General features: G+C 44.1%; 2 protein-coding genes across 2 annotated transcripts in view; one reads left to right on the forward strand and one right to left on the reverse strand.

Annotated features, from left to right (window-relative positions):
• ANKLE1 (ankyrin repeat and LEM domain containing 1) overlaps positions 1–9,186 on the forward strand; it is a 39,433-nt gene extending 30,247 nt beyond the window's left edge. The window contains exons 8-9 of the mRNA XM_069216808.1: positions 4,469–4,598; positions 5,227–9,186. Coding sequence (XP_069072909.1) covers positions 4,469–4,598; positions 5,227–5,399 — 303 coding nt within the window. The 3' untranslated portion in view covers positions 5,400–9,186. The remainder of the gene's footprint in view (positions 1–4,468; positions 4,599–5,226) is intronic.
• A 9,832-nt stretch (positions 9,187–19,018) lies between these two features.
• Positions 19,019–27,302, reverse strand: part of ABHD8 (abhydrolase domain containing 8) — a 54,651-nt gene continuing 46,367 nt past the window's right edge. Inside the window, exon 5 of the mRNA XM_069216813.1 lies at positions 19,019–25,425. Coding sequence (XP_069072914.1) covers positions 25,261–25,425 — 165 coding nt within the window. The 3' untranslated portion in view covers positions 19,019–25,260. The remainder of the gene's footprint in view (positions 25,426–27,302) is intronic.

Here is a 27,302-nt window from a genome sequence, read left to right on the forward strand (position 1 = left end):
TCCTGCAATGCTTCCCAAAGGAACACCAGAAGAGGGCACAGCAGATAGTGGAAGAGGGACAAGCCACTGCTAATAACCAGATCAGATCAGCACTTGATGCAGCTGATAGAAATAAACACTGGCATCACAATTAGACATGCTTGGTTGAGGTCTTCAGGCTTTAAGCCTGAAATACAACAAGCGGTCCTTAACATGTCTTTTAATAAGCAGCAACTCTTTGGACCGGAGGTGGGTACAATTATTGATAAACTAAAAAAGGACTCGGAGACAGCAAAGGCCATGGGACCCTTTTATACAACACCTTTTTGGGGCTCATTTCGCAAACCTCAATTTAGAGGAGGTTTTAAACCACAAATCTCAGAGGCCTCTACATCTCCCAGCAAAAACAGGGTCAACAATATTATCCCAGGGGATCTTTCAGGGGCTCCTATAGAGGACACACTTTAAGATCTAGAGGCAAATCCCCTGCCGCAAGAGGGGCCTCCCCCTCATCAAAGCATTGACTTTCCCTGTACTCTCAAACAGCATGCATCTCCTGTGGGAGGAAGACTGCAGTATTTCCATCCTCACTGGCAACAGAGTACAACAGATCAATGGGTGCTGTCAATTATCCACAATGGTAATTGCCTAGAACTTATCTCTAATCCACCAAACATTCCACCTCATTCACACAGGCTTTCTCTCAAACACATTGCCATGTTAAAACAAGAGGTACAATCTCTTCCACTCAAAGGTGCAATAGAAATAGTTCCCATCAGTCAGCAAGGGACAGGAGTATATTCTCTATACTTCCTCAAACCAAAAAAGGATGGCACTCTCAGACCAATTCTCGATCCCAGACCTCTAAATCAATATATCCTGTCAGAACATTTCCACATGGTCACTTTACAGGATGTAATTCCCTTATTACAAAATCAAGAATACATGACAGCATTAGACCTGAAATATGCTTACTTCCACATTTCTATACATCCAGCACACCACAAGTATTTAAGGTTTGTGATAGCAGGCAAGCACTATCAATTCAAGGTACTACCCTTTGGAGTAACAACAGCGTCAAGGGTATTCACAAAATGTCTAGCAGTAAATCCCTTGCCGCAAGAGGTGTCTTCCCTTACCTAGACGACTGGTTAATAAAAGCCAACACCATTCAAAACTGCCAACTACACACACAATACACAATAGATACCCTACACAAACTAGGATTCACAATCAGTTACCAGAAATCTCGCCTTCAGCCAGCACAAATTCAACCTTATCTAGGAGCGATTCTAAACACTCAGTCACCATTGGCCTACCCAAATCTACAACGAATCCAAGAGTTTCACACACTCATATCCCAATTGCAGGTCAGTTGAACTTACACAGTAAGGTTCGTCATGAAGCTATTGGGAATAATGGCATCATGCATAGCAATAGTGCCCAATGCAGGTCTAAACACCACTGCAACAGTGTCTCTTGCAACAATGGTCTCAGGCACAGGGTCAATCACACGATATAGTGTTGTTGGACCGCCAAACTTACAAATCTCTGCAATGATGGAATCACACCAACTTTTCAAAACGGCGACCATTTCGAGACCCTGTGCCACAGACCATAATCACCACAGATGCATCAGTGATAGCTTGGGGAGCCCATCTCAACAATCTTACGATACAGAGGGAATGGGACTCAATCCTGCAAACTTACCATATAAACCACTTGGAATTGCTGGCAGTGTTCTTAGCCATCAAAGCATTCCAACCACAAATCAGACACAAGTCTTAATAAGGACAGACAACATGACAATGATGTATTATCTGCAAAAATGGGGGGGACGCACGCATCCCCATTGCCACTCCTAGCACAAACAGTTTGGAAATGGGCAATTCACAATCACATTCACCTGCTAGCAGAATACATCCCAGGGATACACAGCCAGCTGGCAGACGTCTTAAGCAGGAAACCGCAACAAATCCACAAATGGGAGATTCTCTCACGTAATTCAACACTACTTTCAGATATGGGGAACACCAAACATAGACCTTTTCACAGCAAACACGCAAAATGCCAAAACTTTGCGTCCAGATATCTACTCCCTCAATTCAAGGGCAATGCTCTATGGATCAACTGGTCAGGGATATTTGCTTACGCTTTTCCCCCTCTCCCGTTAATTCCATTTCTGGTCAACAAGATCCATCACACCTCCTCACTGTGATACTCATAGCTCCCAGCTGGGCACGTCAACATTGGTACACAGCACTATTGGATCTGTCCGTAGTTCCACATCACAAGCTCCCAAACAGTCCAGACTTATCTGACTCAAAACAAGGATCAGATCAGGCATCCCATTCCCGGTGTGCCCAACCTAACGATGTGACTCCTGAGGTCATAGAATTTGGATACCTACAGCTTCCACCAGAATGTATTGACATTCTAAAACAAGCACGTAACTCTACAACCAGGCAGTGCTATGCAAATAAATGGAAGTGGTTTGTATGTTACTGCCAACCTAAAAACATTGATCCACTTAAAGCATCAGTACATCATATTGTATTTTATTTCCTTCATTTACAGAAAGCAAATCTGGTATATTCATCTATTAAAATTCACTGAACAGCAATATCAGCCTACCTCCAAAACAGAAAACATACCTCCCTATTTAGAATTCCTGTCATAAAACCTTTTATGGAAGGTCTTAAGAATTATTCCACCTACAGTTCCACCAGCTTCTGCATGGAATCCTAACATTGTGCTCACAAGACTTATGGGTCCACCATTTCAACCCATGCATCTTTGCGCTCTTCAGTTTCTCTCATGGAAGGTTGCCTTCCTGGTAGCAGTTACTTTGTTAAGAAGAGTAAGTGAAATTCAAGCATTCACTTTAGAAGAACCTTTATTCCAAGTACACAAACACAAAATAGTACTTAGGACAAATCCAAACCTTTTACCCAAAGTGGTTTCACTATTTCACATTAATCAGTTGGTGGAATTGCCAGTCTTCTTTCCACAGCCATATTCAGTTGCTGAAAGAGCTCTCCACACTCTTGATCTTAAAAGAGCTCTCATGTATTTTATAGAAAGAACAAAAGACCTTAGAAAATCTCAACAACTTTTTGTGGCTTTCCAACAACCTCTTAAGGGTAATCCAATTTCCAACCGAGGATTGGCCAGATGGACAGTAAAGAGTATTCAAACTTGATTTCTTAAAGCTAAAAGGCCACTATTCACAACTCCTAAAGCACATTCAACTAGAAAGAAAGGAGCTTCAATGGCATTTTTTTGAAATATACCAATGGCAGACATATGCAAAGCAGCCACATGGTCCACACCACACATTTAGTAAACACTAATGTGTGGATGTGTTATCTCGACAACTAGCAAATGTTGGTCAAGCAGTGCTTAAAACACTACTTCAACTCCTACAGGCTAACCACTGCTTACATGGGAGAGGGGCTGCTTTTCAGTCTATGCACAGCATGTGTATCTGCAGCTACACATGCCATTGAACGGAAAATGGCACTTACCCAGTGTACATCTGTTTGTGGCATTTGGTGCTGCAGATTCATATGCACCCTCCCTACTCCCCGGAAACCTGTAGCTGTTGTAGTACTTTATTATGTAATATCTATATACATTGCATGAACATCTTGGAGGGAATACAATCTAACAAAAGAGCTGATGCCCATGCGCACTATCACCGAGAGGAGGACTCACTCAATCCTGTGACTTTAAAAAAGCATCTTCGAAGAAAAACAACTTGTAACACTCAAAGCCCAACACAAGATGGCGATATATGCACAGCATGTGAATCTGCAGCACTACATGCCACAAACAGATGTATATTGGGTAAGTGACATTTTCCATAACTGTGGCAGAATGTTTGGATGTTGGTAAGATGACACAAGGTTTCAGCCAAAGTAGTAAAGCAAAGTACACGCAAGATGTAATTTCATGCATTTCTGAAACGTGCTATGTCATTTTGAAGCACAGCTGTACAAAACAAATAATGCAGGGGTTAGCCTGTAAAATGTATAGAAATCCAGACCATGGATGAGAATCCTAAGCCAGTATGTCCCTTACAGCAGGATTCATGACCTGTGAACAAGGGAAGTTCCACTGATGGCAATCAGCGCTTCTACATAAATGTATTGTATTGAAAAAGTAGACAAACCACACTTCTTAAAAACGTTAGGTCTTCATGAAATAGTTTTTCACTTGTTAGAACTGTTGAGTTTAGTATAAAATTGTTCTTAGTTTTTAATACATGGCCTCTCAACTTATCTAATTTGTACATTTAAAAAGGATTGGCAATATTACCTAACAGCCGAGTGACTGGTTCGCGGGAGTTTCCTGCATCCATTTCTATTTGTGAATCAAAAAATTGAACCTTCAATAAAAGGAATAGGAGATTGCGCTACAATCATGCCGGTTACTTGTGATTCTTAAGTCAGATAACCTGTAATTCCGTGCTGCCTTCTCTTTGTAGGCATGTCCCAAAGTGCAGCATATCCTAGATATCTGGCAGACTGGCCTCGGGGTAGTATCCCTGCACTGCTTCCAGAACGCTATTCCAGTGGAGGCATACACGCGGGAAGCATGTATGGTAGATGCCATTGGTAAGTTACGAGTTGCATTTGTGGCAGTTTATGACTGATGGACAGAAGGCTGGAACTCTTTGGTTTGAGGCTACTGAAATTCCTTCGTGTTTCGCCCAAGACCATGGGAATCGCATTATTGATATTAACCCACATTAGTCCCGATTTATTTCCGTTCCAAGCATTTCTTCCTTTACTTAGGTTAATTTTCTTATTTTTCCCTTGAACTACCCTCTCCTTGTTTTACTTGAGAGCCTCACACCAGACAAGGCTAATCTCGTATTCCCTTGCATGTAAGATTGCATCCGCACTTGAGCATGCTGAATTCCTCTTTTATGTTTATACCATTTGGACATTTACAGTCACTTCTCGCATCCTTCCTCTCTTTTCCAGACTGTACTAACCTCTGTTCACTGGGGTTTCAAGGGCACCTCTTTCATTGTCTCATTAACCTTCCTCTACACCATCTCCATTCGATTTTTCTACTTTGGAACAGATGCAGATAAAGTGTGGTCTTTCACAAGATTGTAGCAAGACCTTTTCAAACGTCACACCGATGCCACCCTTCATTATAGATATATCTTTCCTGGCATGTTAGCAGTTTTCTGACCCACTCTAACATGCTTCCCTCCTCTTTTTAACTCTTTAGGGATCAAGATGTTGACCAATCAGAAGAAAGGGAATTATTATGGCTACTCTCAGGATTGGCCGATGAAGCGGCGAAGGCGACTTGGGGTGCTTATGCTGCACAGGGCAATGCAGATCTTTCTAGCTGAGGGGGAGAGACAGCTGCGTCCAGCGGATATCCGGATTGGCCAGTGAGGCACAGGATATATTTGGTTTGTCCCGCTTGTGGTCATTATTTCGGCCCAAGAAGTCCCTTTTGTCTGATGACGGAGGAGCGTACCTGCTTGCTCAGGAATAAAGAGGCAGAAGAGGTCATTAAAGCTGCACCTTTAATTCTCAGATGTCCTTGAAAGCCCAGGATGGGAGTAAGCTGCGCGCTTGAAGAGTCTACTGCAGATGGGTAATCTGGCAGATGTGAGCTGCAGATCAAGTTACGTTTGTGCGCTTTACGAGGAAAAGACCTTTTCCATTCCATTATGTGTGACTCACTGATGGGAAATATAATGCTCTTGGAATTCAGGATTCAGATCTTTGGTCACCCAAGCTTGCTTCAAAATCTTTTTTGGAACTGGAGCATCTGCTTGACCACACAGTCTCAATGATTTCTAGCTAAATTCTACAACAAAAAAGGGAAGAGTTGTACAAACCTCATGAAAAGGAGTTCCCATGATCTGATGTTCTCAGTATATCACACTTTTTCATGTTTGTCCTCCTGAGCGAGAACAGCTTGTAGACGAAGTGGAGGGTGAATGGACAAGTCTGAAAGATGACGGATGGAAGGAGCAAATTGAATTAATTTTTACTGCATTTGCACAATACTTTTATTATTTTTTTAATGTGTCTACATTGATGCTAACAGTCATAAATAATGTTTTACTATTTACGTTTAATGACCCTGCATCTCAGCAGAGGTGATCTTGGGTTTCTCGGGCATTTCAAAGACTTCTGAATCACCTCTTGTCAACAAAATGTTCAGAATCACTGGTACTGTACGTCTGCAAGGTGCTGTCACATTTTCTGTTTTTATTATATGTGAACCATAGCATTTACAACCACTTTGCCACTTTTTTCTTTCTTTGCAAGGAGTAGCCTCCTCTCTAGTCTTTAATTCATGCTGCGCTTTGAGCGTTGCTGTGAGAAACCCTTCTCATCTCTTCTCGGGACAGACTGATTGTCCTTTTTTTTTTTTTTTTTTTTTAATTTCTCTGAAATGTTTTTAGATGTTTAGCTAGCCTGCAGACTCCCTAGTTTGCATGGCTTGTGACATCATTTTCTTATGTCTATTTATTGCCCCTAAGTCCTTTTAGAGTCAATACTCAAAGACCAAACCTATCATTGCATGCATTCCTTTCTACCATAGCAGAAACAGGTGAAATGGCGACCCCTGTGGCAGGGCAAAAACCTGCGGCCCCCCTCCTTTTTTTCAGCTAGTGTCTTACTGTGGGTTGACCACGAGGTGTCACTGCTGCACCACTGAGCCTGCTTTGTCTCTACTGAAACTTTTTCGCTAAGCGAGTAGCCCAGTGCTGTGTGCTAAAGTTATGTTGGTTGTTCATAAAACACTAATGTAGGCCTGAGACCACCTCCAAGCTCTGTGAGGGGTAGAGGAAAGAAAGGGCTGTGAAGAAGATGCAAGATAAAAGCTGTGTAAAGAGAATGAGCTCCATGAAAACACTTGTACCAGGCTGGCTCGCAAGGAAAGAGTTGTCATTTGTAGGACCTCCAGCAGACCGCTCTGTTTTTTGTTTGTTTTTAGCTAACATCACTTTTCATTCTGAGACTTTTAGTTACCTTATTAAATTTTAAGGATTAATCCCAGCCTTCATAGTGCTGAGGGCTAGAAGGCCTGGGCTGTACCATTCGCCACATGGTTACTTGGAAGCTGTGGCAGGGAGAACATTGTTTTATTCGGCATGTCTGCTATGGTACAGGCTACAAGTCTGTCACAAACCTGTGGTTTGTTGGGTGTAGTTCGGCCACTGTGTTCTTGCAGCCTGCTCTAAGAAGCGTGCTTTGTAGTTTCTTGCTGTCCGGTGGTTGAAAAGCGAATGGGTGTAAAATCTTTTTAAAACCTGCTCGTCCGCCGTTTATGAATTGGAGGGATTGGTGCAGTCATATCGGATTTTCTGAATATCCGCATTTACCCATCTGATTTAAGCCATTAAATTAAGTTGTGTATTGCAAATGCCTAGCCTGGATCACCCGCTCCATGCATCAGTGCTGGACCACTTGTGGTGGACGTTTCTGCACTCTGATGGGAGTGAAGTCCCAGGAATCTGCTAATCGGGCCTGGCTGTGATTTCACTCAATGCCTTTGTTCCTGGTTGTCATGTCCAGAAGCTGTGCATGAATCGCTTCACCATTAACCTCGAGCGAATAGTCGAGGCCAGGAAGCAGCTCTGGAAATAATGTGCTGGCGCCAACACGTACATCTCACTCGAGGCTTGCATGTCCAGTGACTTGCACATCAGGTTTGGGCCCGCCTGCTTTGACATCTTTAAAGGTCACTAGAAAGCTGCTGGCCTGAAAGCCAACTTCAAGTGCACAAATCCATTTCCGAGCATGGCTGCCATGGAATCTAAACTCCCAGTGAGTCAGGGAGCTGCCATCACTAGTATTAAACAAACCTTCCGTCATGTTCGATCATAACAAGACCACCGGAAGAACCTGCAATTTCTTGCCCCAAAGTATGTCCGATCAATCAGTTTATTGCTCTACCGTCCTGTTTGCTTCTGATAAAGTCACAATTAAAGCACTTTGTGAACCTAGGACGCAAGGGCAACCGAAACCTCTCTCTTGACTGATCACTGGCCAGTGAAGCCTTGAGAAAAATCTTAGCTTTATATCCGCTTTGTGGACAAAGAGGCATTGAAATAGTCTGCTCCACTGGATAGTAACATTGTATCCAATGTTATTGTTTGGTTAGCAAACAGCAAATTCTTGAAAAGAGCCACAAGTGAGAAGACCGTAGCTGTGGGAAAAGATCTGCTTAAATGAACTCTGCAGAGCAGCCACATGGTATTCAGTGTACACTCTCCTGTTGAACCAATGCAGGAGTGCTGCTAACTCAGGTGGTACTTCAAAACCTTTTCTTAAAAGACAACTTTTCCTCCAATACAGAACTTTCTAAATTCAAAGCTTAGCTTTGGAGTGTTTGAAAGATCCATACTTCACACTAAGCAGTTATTTATCAGCAACAGTGTTTTTACAGCTTGGTATCTGTTATAGTTCGAGATGATTCCCAGCCAACTTTCCCCTGAACGAGGATGGCAGATCATGACCTGGTAGATCAGTAGAGGGTTCCTGTGCTGGTTATTGAGCAACCACCTGACTGCCAGATGTAGCGTGTATAAAATGTTTTAGAGCTATACCCTTAGCCAACCACCAGATGGCAGCAGTATGCAAAGCATGTGAATTTATGATTACTATTAAAATGAAATAACAATGTTTCAGGTAAGTAACTTTTTTTCCACCCATAAATTGGTGGACACATCACCCACTGAAACCAGGTTTCTGCTTGTTTCATAACTGCTCAGTCTTGCATCTTTTTTTTTCATGTAATGTGACTGCTTCAGCTTCTGGCTTGGATGAAAGGTTTCCCGCCTCTGTCCGCTTTTAGATTCAAGAAGGGAGAAGGCTGTTAAGGGATGTGGTGGTACCCAGAGCTCACCTTAAGCAGTTTCCACTGCAGGATTACCGCAATGGGCCAAGTCACGCTTGCTCTTAGACCGGCAGCGGTTTTAGCAGGCGTGCAGGGTTCCCTGGCAGTTGTAAACTGGCGATATTGGTAAACTGGAATATAGCCATTCAACTAGTATTTCATAGTTTGCAAACTGTTTCTGAAGATAAAAAAAAAAAATATGAATGTATAGTTTTATTGCACTATGTGAACCTGGCGAATGGTGTGTGCATTGTTTTTAAACTAAATCCTTTTGGAGTAAATATGTTTTATATATCTAAATAAAAAACACAACTGGCTTCAGCGGTGACGTTGTCTTTTTAGAAATGGAAGGCCCCCTCCGCACAACCCGTTCAGGTATGCATCTCTCTCATGTTAGGTTAGTTTCTCTAACCAATACTTTGGGGGTGCAGGCTGGAGGAGTGGGGTGCCTTTGCAAATGCTGAGATTTTGTTGTTTTTTCTCATTTCCTTCGAGGTCCTAAGATTGCAACGAGTGGCCTTTTTAGAAGACGCCTAGACTACCTGAGTCTTCCTCTGTAGCGCTTTGAAAGGTTCCCTGGGTGCGCAGCCGCTGGTCTTCATTGCAGACTCTTCTCCAGCCCTCTCACTTCTGAATTTTCCTTGTGTCTCTCATATCCTCCTTAGTTTTGTTTGCTTTCTTGCATTCACAAGGGTGCCTTTCAGGCTATTTTTCAGTTTAAAATTTGTAAAGTCCAACCACTAAGACCGAACTTTCCCCTTTAAATTCTTCCAAGCGCATGTTAACGTAACTGAGAGCATCGCCTACGCTAAAAAATGAATTTGGTTTTCAGCTCCAGAGCTGAGGAAGTTCTGTTCTTCTCAGGCACAATTTCACTCCATGTTTTTTTTTTTTTGTTTGTTTTTAAATTATTTCAGAAGAGCTGTGAAACTGCTTTTGTGTGAATTGTAGCACTATATAAAAAGGCAATACATTTACACTTTCAGTATTGAAATGGATCCTGGTGTGTGCGACCTGTTAGTTCAGCAAGGCGTCCCATTACTGCGGGTAGTTGGTAACAAACCTTTGTGTCTGTGACGCTGGCGACAGCAAGGATTACGATTTGATAGGAAAAGAGGAAAGGTGAAACTTTTCATATTTCTGAGGTCATTTCTTGCAGGAGTTCTTCGTTTTGCTCCAGGTAGTTCTCTCTCTCTCACTGAACGCAGCTCTCGTTTTCACTGCACGCAGCTCTCCTTTTCACTGCACACAACATCCCATTTCACATCCGAAAGCTGTTCATTTCACTGCACATATATGTACATTTCACAGTACACACAGCCCTTCTTTTCACTGCACAGAGCTGTCTTTTTCACTGCACATTTCCCCTTTTCGTTGCACACAACTCTTCATTTCACTGCACAGCTGTCCTTTTCTCACACACACAGCCATCCATTTCACTGCACAAAGCCCCTCTTTTCGTGGCTTACAGCTTTCTTTTTCGCTTCACAAACAACTCTGCATTTCAGTGCACACTGCTGTCCATACAGAACTGTATCTAGTTAGCTCTACAGTTGTAGGACTTTGGTAAGTGGTTATTCAAATGAATAAAGTTAATTTAATAAAATATATACTAATAAAAAATGCAAATCTAAAAACGTTTTCTATATTTGATTAATTACTCAAAATATTTCAATAGTTGAGCTTTTTCTTGGTTTTTATAATTGGTTTTCATTTCTATGCATTATTTTGAGGTTCAAATCATAGAAATCGCTTAGGACAGGGGTCCCCAACTTCCAACAATGACTCATTGTGAGTCCCCAGATTCCAATAATTATTCAGTGAGGGTCCACAGAAGGCAAAAGGTTAAGACCGCTGACTTAGGTGGTCAAATGATCACTCGGGTAGACCCAGCTTTGACTAGCGCTGCACTTTCAACAAGATAAACAAATGTGTCCCGAAGTATCAGATTTGCCTCATTTTATAAGCCAAGAGCCACCTAGGGCCTGTGTTGTATCTCTAATAGCCAGAGCAGGAGCGTCTCGTGACTCATCCCGGGCTCGGATGCTGATCGCACTGCAAAGGTGCTGCTGTCAAACAGCAGTGCACCATGCCGTTGTCCGCTCTGCAGTCGCGCAAGTTAAGGTTGAGTTTCCACCACCAAATGTGTCCTCAGGAAATGAACTCCCTAAATGTGGTGTACTTTTTCAGTGTTCATCTACCTAGGCACTGTACTGTACTGAGGATGCTTTGCAGCATCTTAAGGCCACTGTACTTCACCTTCATCCTTTCCATGGTGGTCACTAACTGCACCAACGCTGGTATTGCATTATCCAGTATGGCGTCCCATCGTTTGTCGAGCAAAGGCAGGTTAAGTCAGTTTCCGATTGCTGTCTTAAAGTCGTAAGCGGGAAGGTGGTGTGGCTACGAAACAAGTCTGCAAACCAGCGTATCGGGTGCCGACTGGTACCCATCACATGGAGGTACTGGATAGTGAGGTGAGTGGGAGGCTCGTGTGACTGACCACCCCTTCTATCTCCCAATGAGGCTAGTAAGGAGTTATACAGCAGAAATTTGCACGGGACAGGCCCGTCTCCCCCGTCAACGACGCATAGGGAAGAAGGGCGTGTTCCTTGTACAGGTGTGTGTGTATGCCTGAGGCGTGCGATGTAGTGAGTTCCATGATAGAGGTAAAGGTGGTGCCTCTGGGAGCACCGAGGATCGTCGTGGCAGGTGCATAAGGAGTTTTAGGGTCGCAGGAGTTGAAGGCATCTACGGTAGCAACAATAAGCAATTCCTAGTAGCAAAGGTTCAAGAGGCCCAGGTTGGGAGCCTGGGTGGAGTAGATGAAGGATGGTGGCTAGGTTCCAGGATTGGCGGGGCTGTGTCCGTCAGGTACCCACCGAGCTAACCATTGGATCTAGGAAGCAAGGTAGTAATGTTCCAGGTGCAGCACTGCCTCTCAGCCTTGGCTTACAGCTGCAAATAATTTCACTAAGGCTACTCTGTGACGGGAGGTGTGCCAAATAAATTCCTGTATGTGTTTCTCAAAAGGTACCAAAAACGCAGTGAGGATATTCATGGGAAGATTAGTAAAATAGTATAGTAATCGGAGCAGTACTTCCATCTTTAGTAGCGTGACTCGTCTGGTCACCGTTATTGGCATTGTGCGCCAGAATGTCATTTGGGACTGTATGGGACGTGGCGGCTAATGTGATATTGACATTAAAAAGGTCCGTCAGGGAATGGTAGACTTGTACACCTAGATATCAGAACGTGTGGGGTTACAAGGTGATTTGACCCTCATCAAGGGTAAAATACGGGTTGGGCATGTCGGGTGTAAAGGGGAGTAGGCATGATTTTGCTCAATTGACCTTCAGTTTCAATAGGGACGCAAAGTGATTGAGCGTTACGGCTATGGAATCGGGGATGGGGTATGCATCTTTTGTATATAGCAATATATTCTCCAAGTAAAGGGGACTGGTATGAATTCCATCGCCTGGAGGTATGCCTCAGGATTCGCTTTGCGTCCAAATTGCAACTGTAAGCGGTTCGATTGCGTGGAGCAGAGGGGATAGCGGGCAGCCCTGTCTAGTACCCGTTTATATGTATGAGATCAGATATCATGGAGATCATCTTGACCCTAACCGATGCCTGTGCGTACAATAATTGTATGAGGTGAAGAAATCGGGACCCAGTGCCATATCTAGGAAGAGTATGAAATAAGTAAGATCATTCTAGAGAGTCAAAGGCCTTTTCAAGGTATAGGACTAGACACCCGTGAGTCAGCCAGTGCTGTCGGGCTTAGGTCATGGTGCAGAAAAAATGTGAGATGTTTAACAATGAGTTTTAAGTAGGGAGGAACCCGTTTTGGTCTGCGTGTATTAGAGATGACATTACAGTTCCTGGGCGGTCCGCTAGGATCTTGACCAAGATCTTATCATCTGTGTTTAATAGTGTGGGTGTCTGTACCGCCATTGGGAGGTGGAAAGGTTATTATATGAAAGAGTTTCCTCATAGTGTGTCAGCAATCATAGACCAAGGAGAGGTGCATAGGTCTTATAAAGTTCTGCAGGCAGGCCGCAGGGCCCTGGGGATCAGCTAGAGGCAAGTGACCTTATCGCCTCCTTAATTTCAAACTGTCTAATGGGTTCATGTATTTCAGTGCATTGGTCTGACGAAAGGCGTGGGGGGGATATTGTGGAGAAAAATGAGGCACGGTCAGATGGGTTCGCAGTCGAAACTGAGCGGTATAAACGTGTGTAGTGTTTAGTCCGCTCCCCATGTATGTCGAGTTGGGTGTATAGCAGTTTGTTGTTAGCGGATCCGATTGCCACAGTGGGATGTTTGGGCTGGTCATGGCACATAAGCCATGCCGGGAGGCGGCCTGATCTGTCTGCTGCGGCATGTGTGTGAGTTGAGTGCGCAGCGTAGGTAAGGCAACGTAACTGCTCTAACAGTGCGATGTGCTCCTGTCGAGCGTCTGCTAGCTTGGTTGCATGAGTGGGATTTTGCCTGGCTAGGTTTTCATGGTATATTAGAGTATGTTCTAATTTTGAAAGATAATTATTGAGCGTTTGGCTCATGGACCATTGAGGTCCCAGGCAGTGCCCCCTTATCGTTACTTTGAATGCGTCCCATTCTTTTAGTTTGGTGGAAGCAGTGTTGGTATTGTGTTTGAAGTATTCAGCGATGGTTGTGCCCAGTGAGGCGTGGAATTGGGGGCGGAGGGGAGTCTTCCAGGAGCGAGGGCTGCAATCGCCAGCTGGGGATAGGAGAGGGAAAGTTGTCTCAAGCAAATTGTAATGTTTGTGGGTTGTGGTCAGAATGGGTTCGCCCCAAGTAAACTATGTGGTATATGGTAAAGAGGTGGTCTCTAGGAGAGCGGCCTAAGCGATGTGAAGTTGGTGTGGTGCAGAGAAGAAGGAATACACCTTCGAAGCTGGTCTGGCACGCCGTATGTCAACTAGTTGCCAGTGGTGGTGGAGCCAGTCTCAGTGTTTGTGCATTGGATGTTGCAGGTGTGTGTGGCAGCAAAGGAAATGAGCAGTCTAGGGTAACATCAAGGGCACAGTTGAAGTCTCCCCTATGAGATACAGCAATCCATGCCAACAGGATAATACCCCTCAATACGTGTTGGAAATATGTTGCTTGTTCTGTGTTAGGAAAGTATATCGAGCCCAGGAGGATAAGATGGCCATCAAGGCAGCCTCGTACGAACACATAACAGCCTCCCATGTCTATAGCGGTGTTCTCAACAACAAAAGGAGTACCTGGCTTTGTCCACAGCGGGGCCCCCACCCCCAGCATAGAAATTAGTGGCAAATTCTGGCCTCTCCATCTGCATTGGAACCTATAGGCCTCAACCAGTGTTAAATGTGTCTCTTGTAATTGGGCAATACGGGTTGACGGTGCTTAAGGTACAAGTATACTGAATAGGGGGGGTGAGCATACCCCTCACATTCCAAGTAATGACGTTAAGGTGGGTCCACAGGTGATGTGGGTGTTTGTATTGGGCGGGTGTTATCCGTCAGCTGTGATGAAAACTGATGGGCAGGACCAGCCATATTGGGTGGGTGGGGGGGCTAGAACGCATACATATGTGAAAGAAAGTGAAACAACTTATGAAACAAACAATACAGACAATACCAATAGGGCGGAGGTACAACAGGCTTCCTTCCAAACTGCTGATCAACATGCGCAGCTTAGCGTAGGTAGCTTTTATGGAGGAAAAGCTGAAGGGGGAAGTGCAGCAGGCGAAATGGGAATTCCCCATAATATGGCGAAGAATGTGTGAGCCATGGTAATAAATGGCATTTAAAGGCAAACAGTAGTAACCAGCAATGGGCATAGCCCATCATTAGGGCCATAGCAAAGCAAGGGTTACCGATAAGTACATCAAATACCTGCAAGAAAATGACAGTCAAACATTATCAGCAAAACCTGTTGTTGTGTGGATCCTGTGCTTTGGTCAGCTTTTCATGGTGAGCTGGGTATAGTGGAGTTCAAATAAGGTCCTCGGCCAGTGGTCTTCAAACTTTTTAATGCTGCGCCCCCCCCAGTTGAAAAAAAAAAAAATTGGGCCCCCCCTCAGAATTTTTCACAATTATTTTAGAAAATGGCAATGTTTAAATAGGTCTAAACCTATTTAAACATTGCAGTTAAGTACTGTTACCTTTTTAAAACTGCAATAACATGCTTCTGCTTAAAACAAAGGCATGTTATCTGCATAATATTTCTTTTAGCCAGAGTTTGGCGCCCCCCCCTGGGATCACTTGAGGCCCCCCAGTTTAAAGACCTCTGTCCTCGGCTGTCTGTGGCATTACGTCAGGGGGAGTGAGGGAGTCCACGCCAGTCGACCAAGTGACAGAGGAGCCATCATCACTTATAGATTTAATGTTGCCTTCTTCACAGTTGAATCCTTGTGTGGCCTCGCATAGAGTCACAGCAATTTGCAGTGGCTGTTGCCTTTCTTGTCTAACTTGTTCCAGGTTGGGGGTTGCGTTTTTGCTGTGATGAGCTGTTGGATCGCGGTCGACGTCCTCGGCACAGGTTTGCAGTGGAGCCCCTGGGTGTCTTTGGGTTGGATTTAGGTTGACTAGAAGATGTAAGGCCTGCAGGCTCCAACCAGTCCCAAGTGGCCTCCACATAGTCAAAGAAATGCGTCTTTCTGTCAGAAACCACTTGTAACCACACTGAGAATAACAGTGAATAACTGATATCCAGTTCTCTGAGGCGGCGTATGATCACTAGCAAGGAGTTTCTTTGCAGCTGGACAGACATTGTGTAATTCAGAAAAATCATGATCTGGATGTTTTCAACTATTGTGTCTTTGAGTTTCCATGTTTTGCGCAGTATAGAGTCCCTGACGCAGTAATGCAGGAGTTGGAACAGGAACGGCCTAAGATTGGCACTCTGATGAGGTTTACGGGCTGGGACATGATGGGTGCGTTTTAAAGAAAAGCTGCGAGAGAGCCATTGGAAGGGGGGGGGGGGGGGGGGCTAGTCCCGAATCCAGCGCTCCGTATATATGCCACAGCATTGGATCCCTCCACTCCCTCAGGGAGGCCGACCACTCGGATGTTATTTCTCTTCGAACAGCCCTCTACATCTTCAGCGCTTCGCTCCAGGATACGGACACACTTGGTCAAGAAGGTCAGAGCGGAATCCAATACCTGTTTTTTTTGGCTAGAGTTTAGTGAGGAGTAATTCTGTACCGTGGACTTTGCCTGCTAATTTTCGGTGATCAGCGTGAGATTGGTCATTATATTATCTATTTTGCTCTTCAGAGATGTGCGTGTATTTGCTAGTGAAGTTCTGATCTCAACTGCCTGTAGGACAGAGTCCAGTTTGTCACCGATGGATATGGTGGGGTCCGATTGATTTGGAATGTGAAGGGTCTCGGGCCGCTGGTCAGTGACCATTGAGGAGCGCAATGACGTATCAGTAGCGCCCGTGCGAAGGCAACCAATTTTAATATGTGGATTGTAGTCATTGTATTAGAGTGGTACCAACAGTCCTCAAGGTTCCCCATTGCCAGCACTTGTGGTATCTGTCAGCGCGGCAGCATGAGCAGCCCCACGTGGCAGAGTGCAGGGGAATGGTGGTGAAGTTTATAGGCTGGCGCAAGACTGATATAGGTAGAGAGGGTGTGGCCAATGAGCCGGTTCTGTCAAGATACCTTGGACAGAAGGAATCAGGGTAGCTGCAGGCGTGCGTTGAGAAGTGGTAATTACCAGTGGCTTGTTTCAGGCTTGTAACATTTACTGAGGGCAATAAACCAATTGATCACAAACTAAAACACCTGGCGTGGTAGCGCTGGAAGTGGTTAGGTAGTGCAGAATAAGGCCTCGGGTATGGTTTTCGGACCCTGGTGTCCAGAGTTAAACAGCAGAGGCCTCTGCTGCAGGGGTAGTTTGATCTAGGTAGGCCCGTGGTTGATCCTGTGATGCTTTAGCTGAGTCCTTGGATGGATTCAGAGATCAAATAGGCAAGAGGGATCCCCAGTGAGCCTATGCCATCCCTCGCACCATAGTGAGCTTTTTTTATACAGTGAGTTAGCCTGCTGGGGCTGCGGCAGCCCTGAGATGTTCTGCGCGGGATATAGAGAGTGGCACGTATCGTCGCCGGTAGCAGCGCATGGGCCCTCAATGTTTGACGGCTGTGAGAGTTTGCTTTTGGGTGCCAGGGCGGAACCATGGCACGTCGTAGGGTCTCCAGGCAGCGAGGCTTAGGTTTTGCTCTTGTGGAAGGGAGGAAGAAAGAATCAGGGCGCCGCTAGGAAAGCGTGGTCACCCAACAGCCCCCCCCATGAGTAGGCCTCACCGGTAGTCCAGCATGCAACTCGCTCCGTTCGCAGTCGTCAGGCTTCCCCGTCCACCAGGATCGGCTCTGGAATGTCACTTGGGCCGGAGGGGGTGACCGCTTGCGGGTGATGAAGGGCGCCTCAAGGCTCCACAGTGCTCGGCCTCAGCGTTCCAGTCTCTCAGTACCAGCATGCCGGCAGCAGGCTGCGCATGGCCGCGTCTCTCACAGCTCCCCTCACCTCTCACTGGAGCAAGAGTCTGCTGTGCAATTGGTGCCAATGGCGTCGGCAAGGTGGAGTTTGCCTTGTGCAGCAGCGACGGTAGGCTCACGACAGGAAAAATGATAGTGCGGGATAAGTGGCGGAGGCTGTTCAAGATGCATTGACCATCTTGGACGCTCAAGTCAAGCCATTTGCAGTGCAATAATTATTATTATTTTTTTTTATTTTTTTATTTTTTTTATATTCATGAACTTCTAGTTAATCCGAGAGTACGAGAATGTGAGGACGTGCTTTCAGGGTGTTCCACACTTTTCTCATCACCCCCACGGACAAAGGACATATATTAAAGGAAATTGATTTTGTTTTTTTTTGTTTTGTTATGTTTTTAACTGAACTAGTGTCGTTTGGCTGCCTCAAGGATTAGTGAATCTCCCATTTAAGAAGCTCAATAATAGTGATGTTGATAATTTCAAGAAAGGGGCTTGTGGTTAGGACACTTTTTGTTTATGCAGCGTTACTTAAATTACTTTTGAATATCTCAACGAGAATCTAATTATTTTTAATTTAGTCGAAAATATTCAGGACAAAAACATATTTTCTTTTTAGGCCGGTCATTTAGGCCCAGGCAAAAATTTGATTGCACAAGCATATCCCAGAAGACAGAGTTTTGTGTATTTTGGATACATATATTTTTTTGAAGCAGGTAATGCTTTTATCACATTGTCAGAGACTTGTTCAAGTAGAAAATGTCTTCAAAGAACTGGGAAACCAATGTCTGCTACTGGCGTGAGTCATTTTCTGCTCCAGCGAGTCTCCCGCCGGCGTCTAGCATGTTGTTTGTACACTAGGTCTCACCTCGAGCTCAGTTCTCACCCTAGGCACAAGCCAAGAGGATTTTATGTAATATTTGGGGAAAACATACATATTCCACTAAGGATCTAGTTCATCAACCTCTACTTTATTACAGAGTTTTAAGTTGGCACATGTTGGTTGCACCTGGTCATCTGGTGGTTGCCAAACAATCTTTTCCGTTTTCTTCTGTCAGAATCACGAATGCAGGTGGAAACAGCTATTTTTCGAGCTATTCGTTACTGGAATGGTCTCCCTGTCCCAGGGTTTTTTAGGTGACTGAGATTATTTTATTTTATGTGCCGCATTGGATGAGATGTCCTGTGATGCATCGTACTCTTAGATGCTCGCAACAAACTAAGGGCTTGCAACAGCTAAGCCAAGGCTGGGAATTAGAAGGCAGCTCTTACAATACCTTGAAGGCTCTTGAGGTACTTATAATGTGATTAAACAGGGTGCTGTCTGTACCAGTTTCCAAAGACATTTAAAGGACTCGCCTGCCAATTCTGTTCCTAATTTCCTGTGATGGAAACAGGCTGACATCCGCCTTACCCGTTTACCAAGCAAGTTTCAAATCTAGGAAGTGGTGAACAACAAATTCAATCAAATACACATTTGTCAGATGGGAGGTCTGGTTTTCAGACCTTCGTTTCTGAGGAACCATTATTGGTGAGTAGCTGTGCCTACGCCAGCTGCAAAACGCGATTCTGTACATAGCATGTCCAAGAAATGCAGGTTAAGACAAAGAAAAAAAGAGAGAAATGTTCATCTCCCTCCAATGAAACAAAGAAAAGTGTTCATAAAATATTTGTTTAATATGAAACAATTCAACTTGAAGTTAAAACACCCTTTATTTCATACGTTAACATTGTCATCTATAACTGTTCTCATTATGAGACGAACATGTGTAGTCCGCGGTAGAGCATTTGTTGTCAGTCGAGGGTGAAATGAGGCGTCCTGGATTCTACTGATCTTGACTGAGTATCCAGAAAGTTCGAAGCTTAAGTCAACTATCATCTTTTTCTCTGGAGTATGGGGTTAAGTTGGGAGCTGGGCAAACTCGGAGTTTCAAGCACAGGAAATGAGTACACCTGCAGTGACATCACTTCCTTCTGGTCAGTCCAGTTCAGTGGTTGCCCGGCTAAGTCATCACTTGGCAATATTGTCCATTAGATTTTGCTTATAACTTTTCTCCCCACAAGAACAGTTCATTGCCTGGTTAACTGGATAAAAAGGCAGCATTCATTGTGTACAATGCTCTGCATATTTCTGATTTCCCCACTCCCCAAAACTCCGAATTCTTTTACCCAACATGGCAATATTCATAAGCTAATTTGCCCATCCTGGATCCTGGAAAGGAGCCTATTTTAAATGCCCATCCTCCCACCTTTAGATCTGAGGTGCACCAATGTTTTTACTGGCTATGAACATGACCGCCTTCTTGCTCCCTCTTCCTAGACAAATGCCCAGAGCTCTTCTCTTAATCCCACCTCTCCTCCCCGCGGACATCTTTTTCACCCATCCCAGAATATAACAAAGACCAGGTAGATATTATATGTGAGATACAAGTTTCTTTTTCGTCAGGCATCAATAGAACATTTCACCAGCAGCACAGAAAGTTAATCGATAAATACATTCATCACCAGGAACAACCAGGGTTAAAGAGTAGCGTTGGAGCCATAGTCCCATGTCCCGGAGTACGGACAAGAATACACTTTGCCCAGGTCGGCCACTATTGCCTACACATTGAAATGCGACTATGAGAAAACTATATTTGAAGTTTTGAGTAGCGGGTTCTAGAACAAGTCACTAGCATGTCTTCGACAATAGGAATTTAAGCTGATACAGTACATTTGACTCAAACCCTTGTGGTGAAATGATCGTCTTTCAACAGCGTAATGTTTTATTCCACCTCCCTCTGCGTGTGGTGTGGAAGTGTGTGGATGTTTATCGGAGAATGGATTAGACAGTTCTCCTCTTTTCCAAAAACAAGTTTTGGCAGCAATGGTAATTTGTGTTGTGGATGTAAAAGAGCTCTTAAACTTTCTAGTGGTTAGTACTTCAATCAATGATTTGTTTTGTTTTTTTACATACAGTGTAACTATTACTATAGTTTTAATCTGTCATCTTTCACTTATCAGAAGATATTTTGCTCACTACTTGACTCCGCTAACATGACATGAGCAATTTTTGGTCAATACAATGTTTTATTGTGTTCATATTGTATGAAGTATATATTTAATTTTTGCATCAACTATAATATTTTGATGAGCAAACCTATTTTAATTAATTGAAAAAGGTAGGACATCCCTCGTTTGTATCTCAGCCTTTCATTTTCTTTTTGACGCTTTGCCAACTCTTTATGACACTTAATGACTCCTATAATGATGCATTAGGCGTGATGTGGATGTCTCAGTGGTGTTTCCCCACCTGCATCCACCCCCTTTGTCTCCCCATCAGGCTGCCTTCATCCTCCTCTGACGAGTGGATCTTGGTGGAGTGGTCTTTCCTCTTAATTATGTTCACAGTGGCGGCTCCCCCGTTTTGGCGGAGGAGTGTTGCCATTGTCCCCCCTCAACACCACCTCCCCCCCGCCAGCAGCTGCAAATCTTTCAAAATAAAACTATGTTTATTATTGCTTTATTTTTAAAGGGGGGGCAATGGGTGATGACAGGGACGGAGGAGGAGTGGTGTTCACTCCCCTCAGTGCGCATGTGTGTTTGGCTGGCCGTCTCTGGCCGGCCAAACACACATGCGCACTGAGCTCTTTCCAACCTGGCACTGTTGCCAGGTTGGAGACAGCAGGCCCAGGCACCCAGTCTGCCTGGTGGCACACAGCCAGGGTGCTCTGGCCAATCCTAGGGCTGCTTTTATGCTGCCACCAGCATGAGAGCAGCGTTAGGATTGGCTGCAGGGCAGGCTGGGAACCTGTGCCTGCAAACGGAGAGCGGCTCGGAGTCAGGTAAGTGTTTTTTTTTTTTTTCCAATTGTTTTACTTTGTCCCGCCTCCTGCCACACACCGCCCCACCCCATTACTGCGCTGTGAGCCGCGACTGACCCACTAAAATATTCTTAATGACCCAATTTCCAACCAGCATAGGGTGAGATTTGGACATCTTTCAAGTTCTCTAACGGGAGAGAGCAAGGCTCCTAAAATAGTGCAGGTACATTTCATGTGCCCGGTGAAAATGAACTCACAAACTCATTCGTATAACCTGCAGTTTGTCGAGGAGGACTGTAATATACGTAACAGTCAAACAGCCTCGTCTGACAAGTCCGCGAAGAGCAGATCCCAATACCTCGAAATGAATCCACAGAGCAGTACATCTAAAGAATAATTACTGAACACTTTACGAAAGCTCAGTGCACAGACACCAGACCGATTCCTTCATCGGTCTCTGAAATGCAAGAATTAGTGTAATGCCAAATTTTAGCACTACACGTTGGCATACTTTGCAAAACTTTACAGAAGACTTTGCAAATGCTGTGTAACTTACAAAGCTTTCTTGGGCCACTGCAGGAGGAAAAGGATCAGTTAGTGGGAAGAAATTGCACAAGATACTTTTGCGTATTTGCTTTTCAACAGAATGACTGAACCATAATTTGATATGTTTGACTTATGTATTTTGTTGAAATTAAATCCCACAATCTGATGTTGTGCACAAGAATTTTCCCACAATCGCAGAAGATGGTTGCAAATGACTTAATTAAAAAAAAAAAAGCTTAATCTACCAATATCTTGAATCTGTTTAATTATGCATTTAACCCAATTAATTACGCTGTTGGGGTTATCATTTTGGAAATAACTATCGAGAATTACCAATCACAAAATTTCACCTTATTCACCACACCTATACTTCTGCTGTAAGTAATGATTAAGTCTTTGTAAATATTTAGATGAGAAAATAATTTTATAATAATAATTGGTATCTGGTTGTTTTTTTCTGCCGTTGATTTACTGTGAATTATCTCGGATTCACAAGTTGTAAGGCTAGAAAAAAAGAAGAAAAGAAAAGCAAAATCTAATTGCTGCTAGCGAAGTTTAGTTCAATAAAATCCATCTTTTAACCATGAGACTCAAAGGCAAAATCTGATTTCATTGTCACTTGAAATGAGTGACACCTCGTAGAGGACGTTAATGGTCACAGATTGCAGTCGTTTTTTAAAATTATTTTTTATAAGATTTGTACTGTTTGCTATTTGACAAACCACGAGCATCCAATTGATGGGAGTAGCCCAGCTAAAATGTATGTGTTTCTATCGTGCCCGGAACATGAGAACGGGTGTCCACTGGGTATAAGATCAGAGGAAGAGTGCAACACTATTTGAAACTGTGATTTGTGGATTATGGCTGTTTATAAGGTTGATTTTCCTTAAAGCACTGTTGATAATACAGCTGGACCTTTCATCTTAAGAGCGCTGAACTGTGCTAAGTGATTTATAATGTAATGGGTCCTTAAGTCGGAGCCAATGATGTGGCCTCTGGCACCATTCAGAGGCAGGGCTACTTGCAAAAGTTTAGACTCAATGTCACTTAGTACCTCCCTTCTGTGTGTACGTCTTGAAACAGTGCTGTGACTCTCCCTGGTGCACCCCCTTGGCAGCAAGTGGTTTATGGTTTACCGCCAAATAATGTGATGGACCACAAACCGCCCTAATGTGAATTTAGGGGCACCTTTGGCGTGACCAAAAAAAAAAAAAAAACCACCACCACCACTCATTTAAGACGACTAAAAAAACTTTGTGCACGTCAAAGTGCACCAGAGGTAAAATCATCTTTCAGCACGTGGAATGAAAAAAGGTCCTCTGTTGTCTTAATACTACGTAAGAAGCAACTTTACAGCGCCGGCAGGGGACAATCACAACTCTCACACCTCAACACTTTTAGTAACTATGGGATGGTAGCCTATGTGTTTATATCCTACGCTATAGTGATTCTTACTACAATCAATATACAATATAAAAATGTATTGGCATTTCATATCAATATATTCACTTAAAAAGTGCTTTGGTTCCAAGAAGTCAAAATGACTAAATGAAGGTGACAAAGACCGTTTCTTAGTAGGTAATCTACGCGGCCGGCCTCAAGATTAGAGTCTCGGTCTTCAATTGCAAACAGTCCAGTAAGAATTAAGAGGATGGCCGGGTCAAACTCTACCTAAAGGCTATACGTTAGACTCGTGCTACTGCCATCACCAGAAGTGGAGATAGAACCCTGAAGCGGGTCTTGGATTGTATGTTTTTAATATTACTCATTCAGCCGTGAGGCTGAAAGAGACACTTTGGAAATGTGGGTTCCGCCTCCGTGTACAAGATGTAGACTTCTGGAAATCTTATGATTCAAAGAGAGCTTCAGCAAGGTTTGCACTAAGCTGTGGCAGACGGGGCGCTACTCTGAAGTCCGAAAACAGAATTCACTATTTACGGCTACATTTGTTGACTGCAGTTCTGCCCTCACGTGGATTGCTTAGGGGTGTTGCAACCCCACGGCTAAGAGAAGCAAGGGATCTGGGGATCGTTACTGTATCTGCGACTGAGCTAACGAGACAGGAAGGGCTTGTCTAGAGTATCTCAAAGGCGTTTATCGAGTGTGTGGAGAAGCCTCTACTGTTCAAGTGCGATCCTGCCGTAACATAGCAGATGACTGGTAGAAGAGCTATATTTCTCTATAACACTTTCACAGAGTACAGTAAGGAGCTAGATAAATGATGCGTCTTATGAATATTCACTCAGGAATAAAATAGGAACTTGATTTTGTAATTTGTACACCTATGTTCCTTTTCGTACAATTAAATTCTCCTCCATCATACATTCCTTTGATTTACACTGGCTCATCCAAATTGTAAACAACCATGTGATCCATCTCACCCAGTGCCTTCCTAGTAAGGGAGTATACTCCTGTACAAGGGGTAGTGGTGATACTTTGGGGAAGCTGCCATCTTGGCTGCTGTGCCTCGCCCTGCATCTGGTTGCTGAAACATGACTACTTAGTAAGCAACTAACATCTTCCACTGAGGCCTACAAAGTAATTTTATCTACAGGTCTTCAGTGATGAAACTACTAGATACACACCATTTGCCAAGACCTATGCGTCACTGGACGTGGTACACACAGCCTTTATTTTTTTTCCCCCACTGTGTCCTGCAGAAATCTATTTTAGCAAAATACAAATCAAGGAACCCTCTCCACCCGGAGAGCCACTTTGTCTTGCAGGCTTATCAACCTTGTTGGTGATGCCATGCAGCACAGTCACCAACCCCCTGGCTAATGAGATGAGGCTTACTTGCTTCCATTTGTTGAGCAAAGGGGCTGTGACAAACCTGAGATTTCAAACACCGCCCTAAGTAGAGTTACCTGTATTATCCACATTGCGCCACTGTCGCTATTCCAATTTCATATTTGGGCTGTTGCACATAAAACGCTGTCCCTCCCCAGCCCAGCACCCTGTATTGCAAGGATTATTCTCCCAGAGTGATTCTTTAAAACTGAGGCCTCCTGCTAGGGAGGCCTACAGAAGCAAGAGAGGTTCAGCGTCATTGTTGATTATTATTATTATTTTTTTGTCTTCTTGCCTCCAACTCGCAGTCTCTCGCTGGCACTTAAGGGACGGCAGAATTGCACTGTTAGTCCTTTTATTGAGGCAGGAGTGGTGCTGGATGCTAGATCTCAGAAATGTCATTGTTGTATCGGCTTGACGGTTTATTCTCAGCACCGAGATGGGATCATCTCTCTGTAGGACATTTTGCTGTAGGCGTATAGAAAGGAACAACAATGAAAGAAAATACATTTCCAACTCCAGGAGCTGCTTTTGTCCCCACAGACGCATTCTTCGTGAATGTCTCTTACTGGTTGCCCGACCGTGGTTGGTATGGACCTCCAATCTGTCTCCATTGAGAAGACTTCCTCAAACTCCTCCCGCTTTGGGAGGAAGCAGCATCAGCTGGCTGAAAGGCTGGGCATGTGGCCCATGTGCCTATCTCTTCTGCCTGTTCTTCTCGAGAAGAAGGGCTTTCCAAAAAAGAAAAACGATCGCCATGTTTCTATTTGCTTCCCACTTCTCCCTGCTCGGCGTCCGCCACTTTCGCTGGAATGTCAGGCTCCCAGAGGAGGAACTCATGCAGCAAGGTGTTGACGGTCTCCGGGCACTCCATCATCACCATGTGGCTGCCCTCGTCGATGATCTTGAGAAAGGCGATGAGAAGGATCTGGTTGAGAGGGCAGAAATGGACAAGACATTCATTAATGATGCAAAGTAACACACATAAGACCAAACCAACACCCTTTCAATCGTGCACCCAATGGACACTTGGGAAGCTGTTAAAAATCAAAGATCTTCATTGCTTGGTCAGAGCCTCGAAACACTTTATAAATTATAAATGTTAAATAGTTTCTTACTGAACAATCGAGATATCACTTAAAGCATCGCAAGGGGTATGGAAAGCATGATGTGAATACAATTGCAGTATTGTTTTGTACAATGCTTTGGAATATCCCTCCATTGCATTATTTCAGTATTCCACCAGGGAGGGCTCGCTGCAGATTCAGGAGGAGCTCTGTTCTTTACCAAGAAGCTCTTGGGTTCAGCACTGCTCTTAGTAAATGTTTACAAATCAGTCATCTCGCCTCCATGATAAAGAGTTACAATTGGTGGTATGACTGCATAGAATCACCAGGAAATGTTTGATTTTTCAGCATTTGCTTTTTCATTATCATAAGAAAGTGTGCATTTAAACTTTGTGCTTATTACCACCTATATATCTGTGAGTAAAGACTCCAGGCATGGTACCTGCATGTTTAAAGTGGCGTATCTGAATGAACGATGCACGCCAGCGAGGGATAGGTGAGACTCCCAGTTTTGTGTTATAACTGCTAAATACAGACAGAAACCCAGCTATTTTTCTGCCAGTCTCTTATTCTAGATATGAATAAAAACTGGAAAAAAAATGTGGGTGAATGGTTGTCATTACTGCCAGGCAGAACATTGCAGTGCAGACTGACAGCTAGGGGCTTAAAAAAATAAAATAAAATAAAGGCGAATGCTTTGCATCAAAGCTTACAGCTGCTGATATGAATGCGTAAGCTATGATCAGTCCTCATGTTTCCATGTGAGTGTAGTGATGTATCATATGTGTGCCGTCACAACCCATCAGGCATTCAAGGAGGTATGCACATTTCTCAGGTTATGCAGAAATATTCTAGTTTCAGCTTCATTTTGTTTTTAAAAGCCAAAATAAAGGTAGATAAGCAACAAAAATGAATAAATACAGACTAATGTCAAAAAATAAAGACCATTGAACGGGAAGTCTTCACTGTAGCACAGGTCCGTACGCAGAGGTTTGCCAAATATATGGCTTTGCTGTCGTGGTGTGTGCTTAAAGATCCCGGGCTCTCTCTGGGGTGTTCTGTTTGGTAATGGGAAATTATAGGTGTAATTGAAAAGGCATTGACGAATGTTGTTTGGTGTCTGAAATCATCTAGTGATGGCATCTCGGTGGGTTGTTGGTGTGTGGGGTGAGGTCTCTATTGCATACTGAAAGGGTTGGTCGTGTGGCGTAGCTTGAGCTGATGACTGTCCTGGGGAAAGGCACATCTGTTGCGTGTGCTGTAGTTGTGGTGCGCCATATCAAGAATGGCTCAGTTGTTGGTAATTTGTGGCAAAGATGCAAGTCAAACAGTATGGAACAGCACAGGCTTTAAAATCCAAAACAGCGCAGGCTGGAGGTCAGTGCTCTTCAAACTTTTTAATGCTGCCTCATGTGAGTAAAAGTCTTTGGACCCCCCCCCACCCCCCAAGAGTGATAACCTAGTTCCCCATAAGTTTATAAAATTGAGAGTTCCTACCAATTCACACATGGCAGTTATGTTGAGCTGTCCCTCTTAAAACGTGATCCAATAGAAGACTGCCAACATGCCAGCTGCAGCCTGGCCCCCCCAAGAGTGTGAATCTACCCGCTGTGTGACCCTGTGTGAGAGTCTGGGAAGGAGCTTTAAGGGTTATTCTGGCCCCTCCGCGGGCGGTCTTCGACACCTACTTCCAGCCAGGACATTAGTGAAAAAAAGACACTACTGGTGGCCTACCAGG

Source organism: Pleurodeles waltl, chromosome 12 (assembly GCF_031143425.1).
Source record: "Pleurodeles waltl isolate 20211129_DDA chromosome 12, aPleWal1.hap1.20221129, whole genome shotgun sequence".
Lineage (NCBI taxonomy): Eukaryota > Metazoa > Chordata > Amphibia > Caudata > Salamandridae > Pleurodeles > Pleurodeles waltl.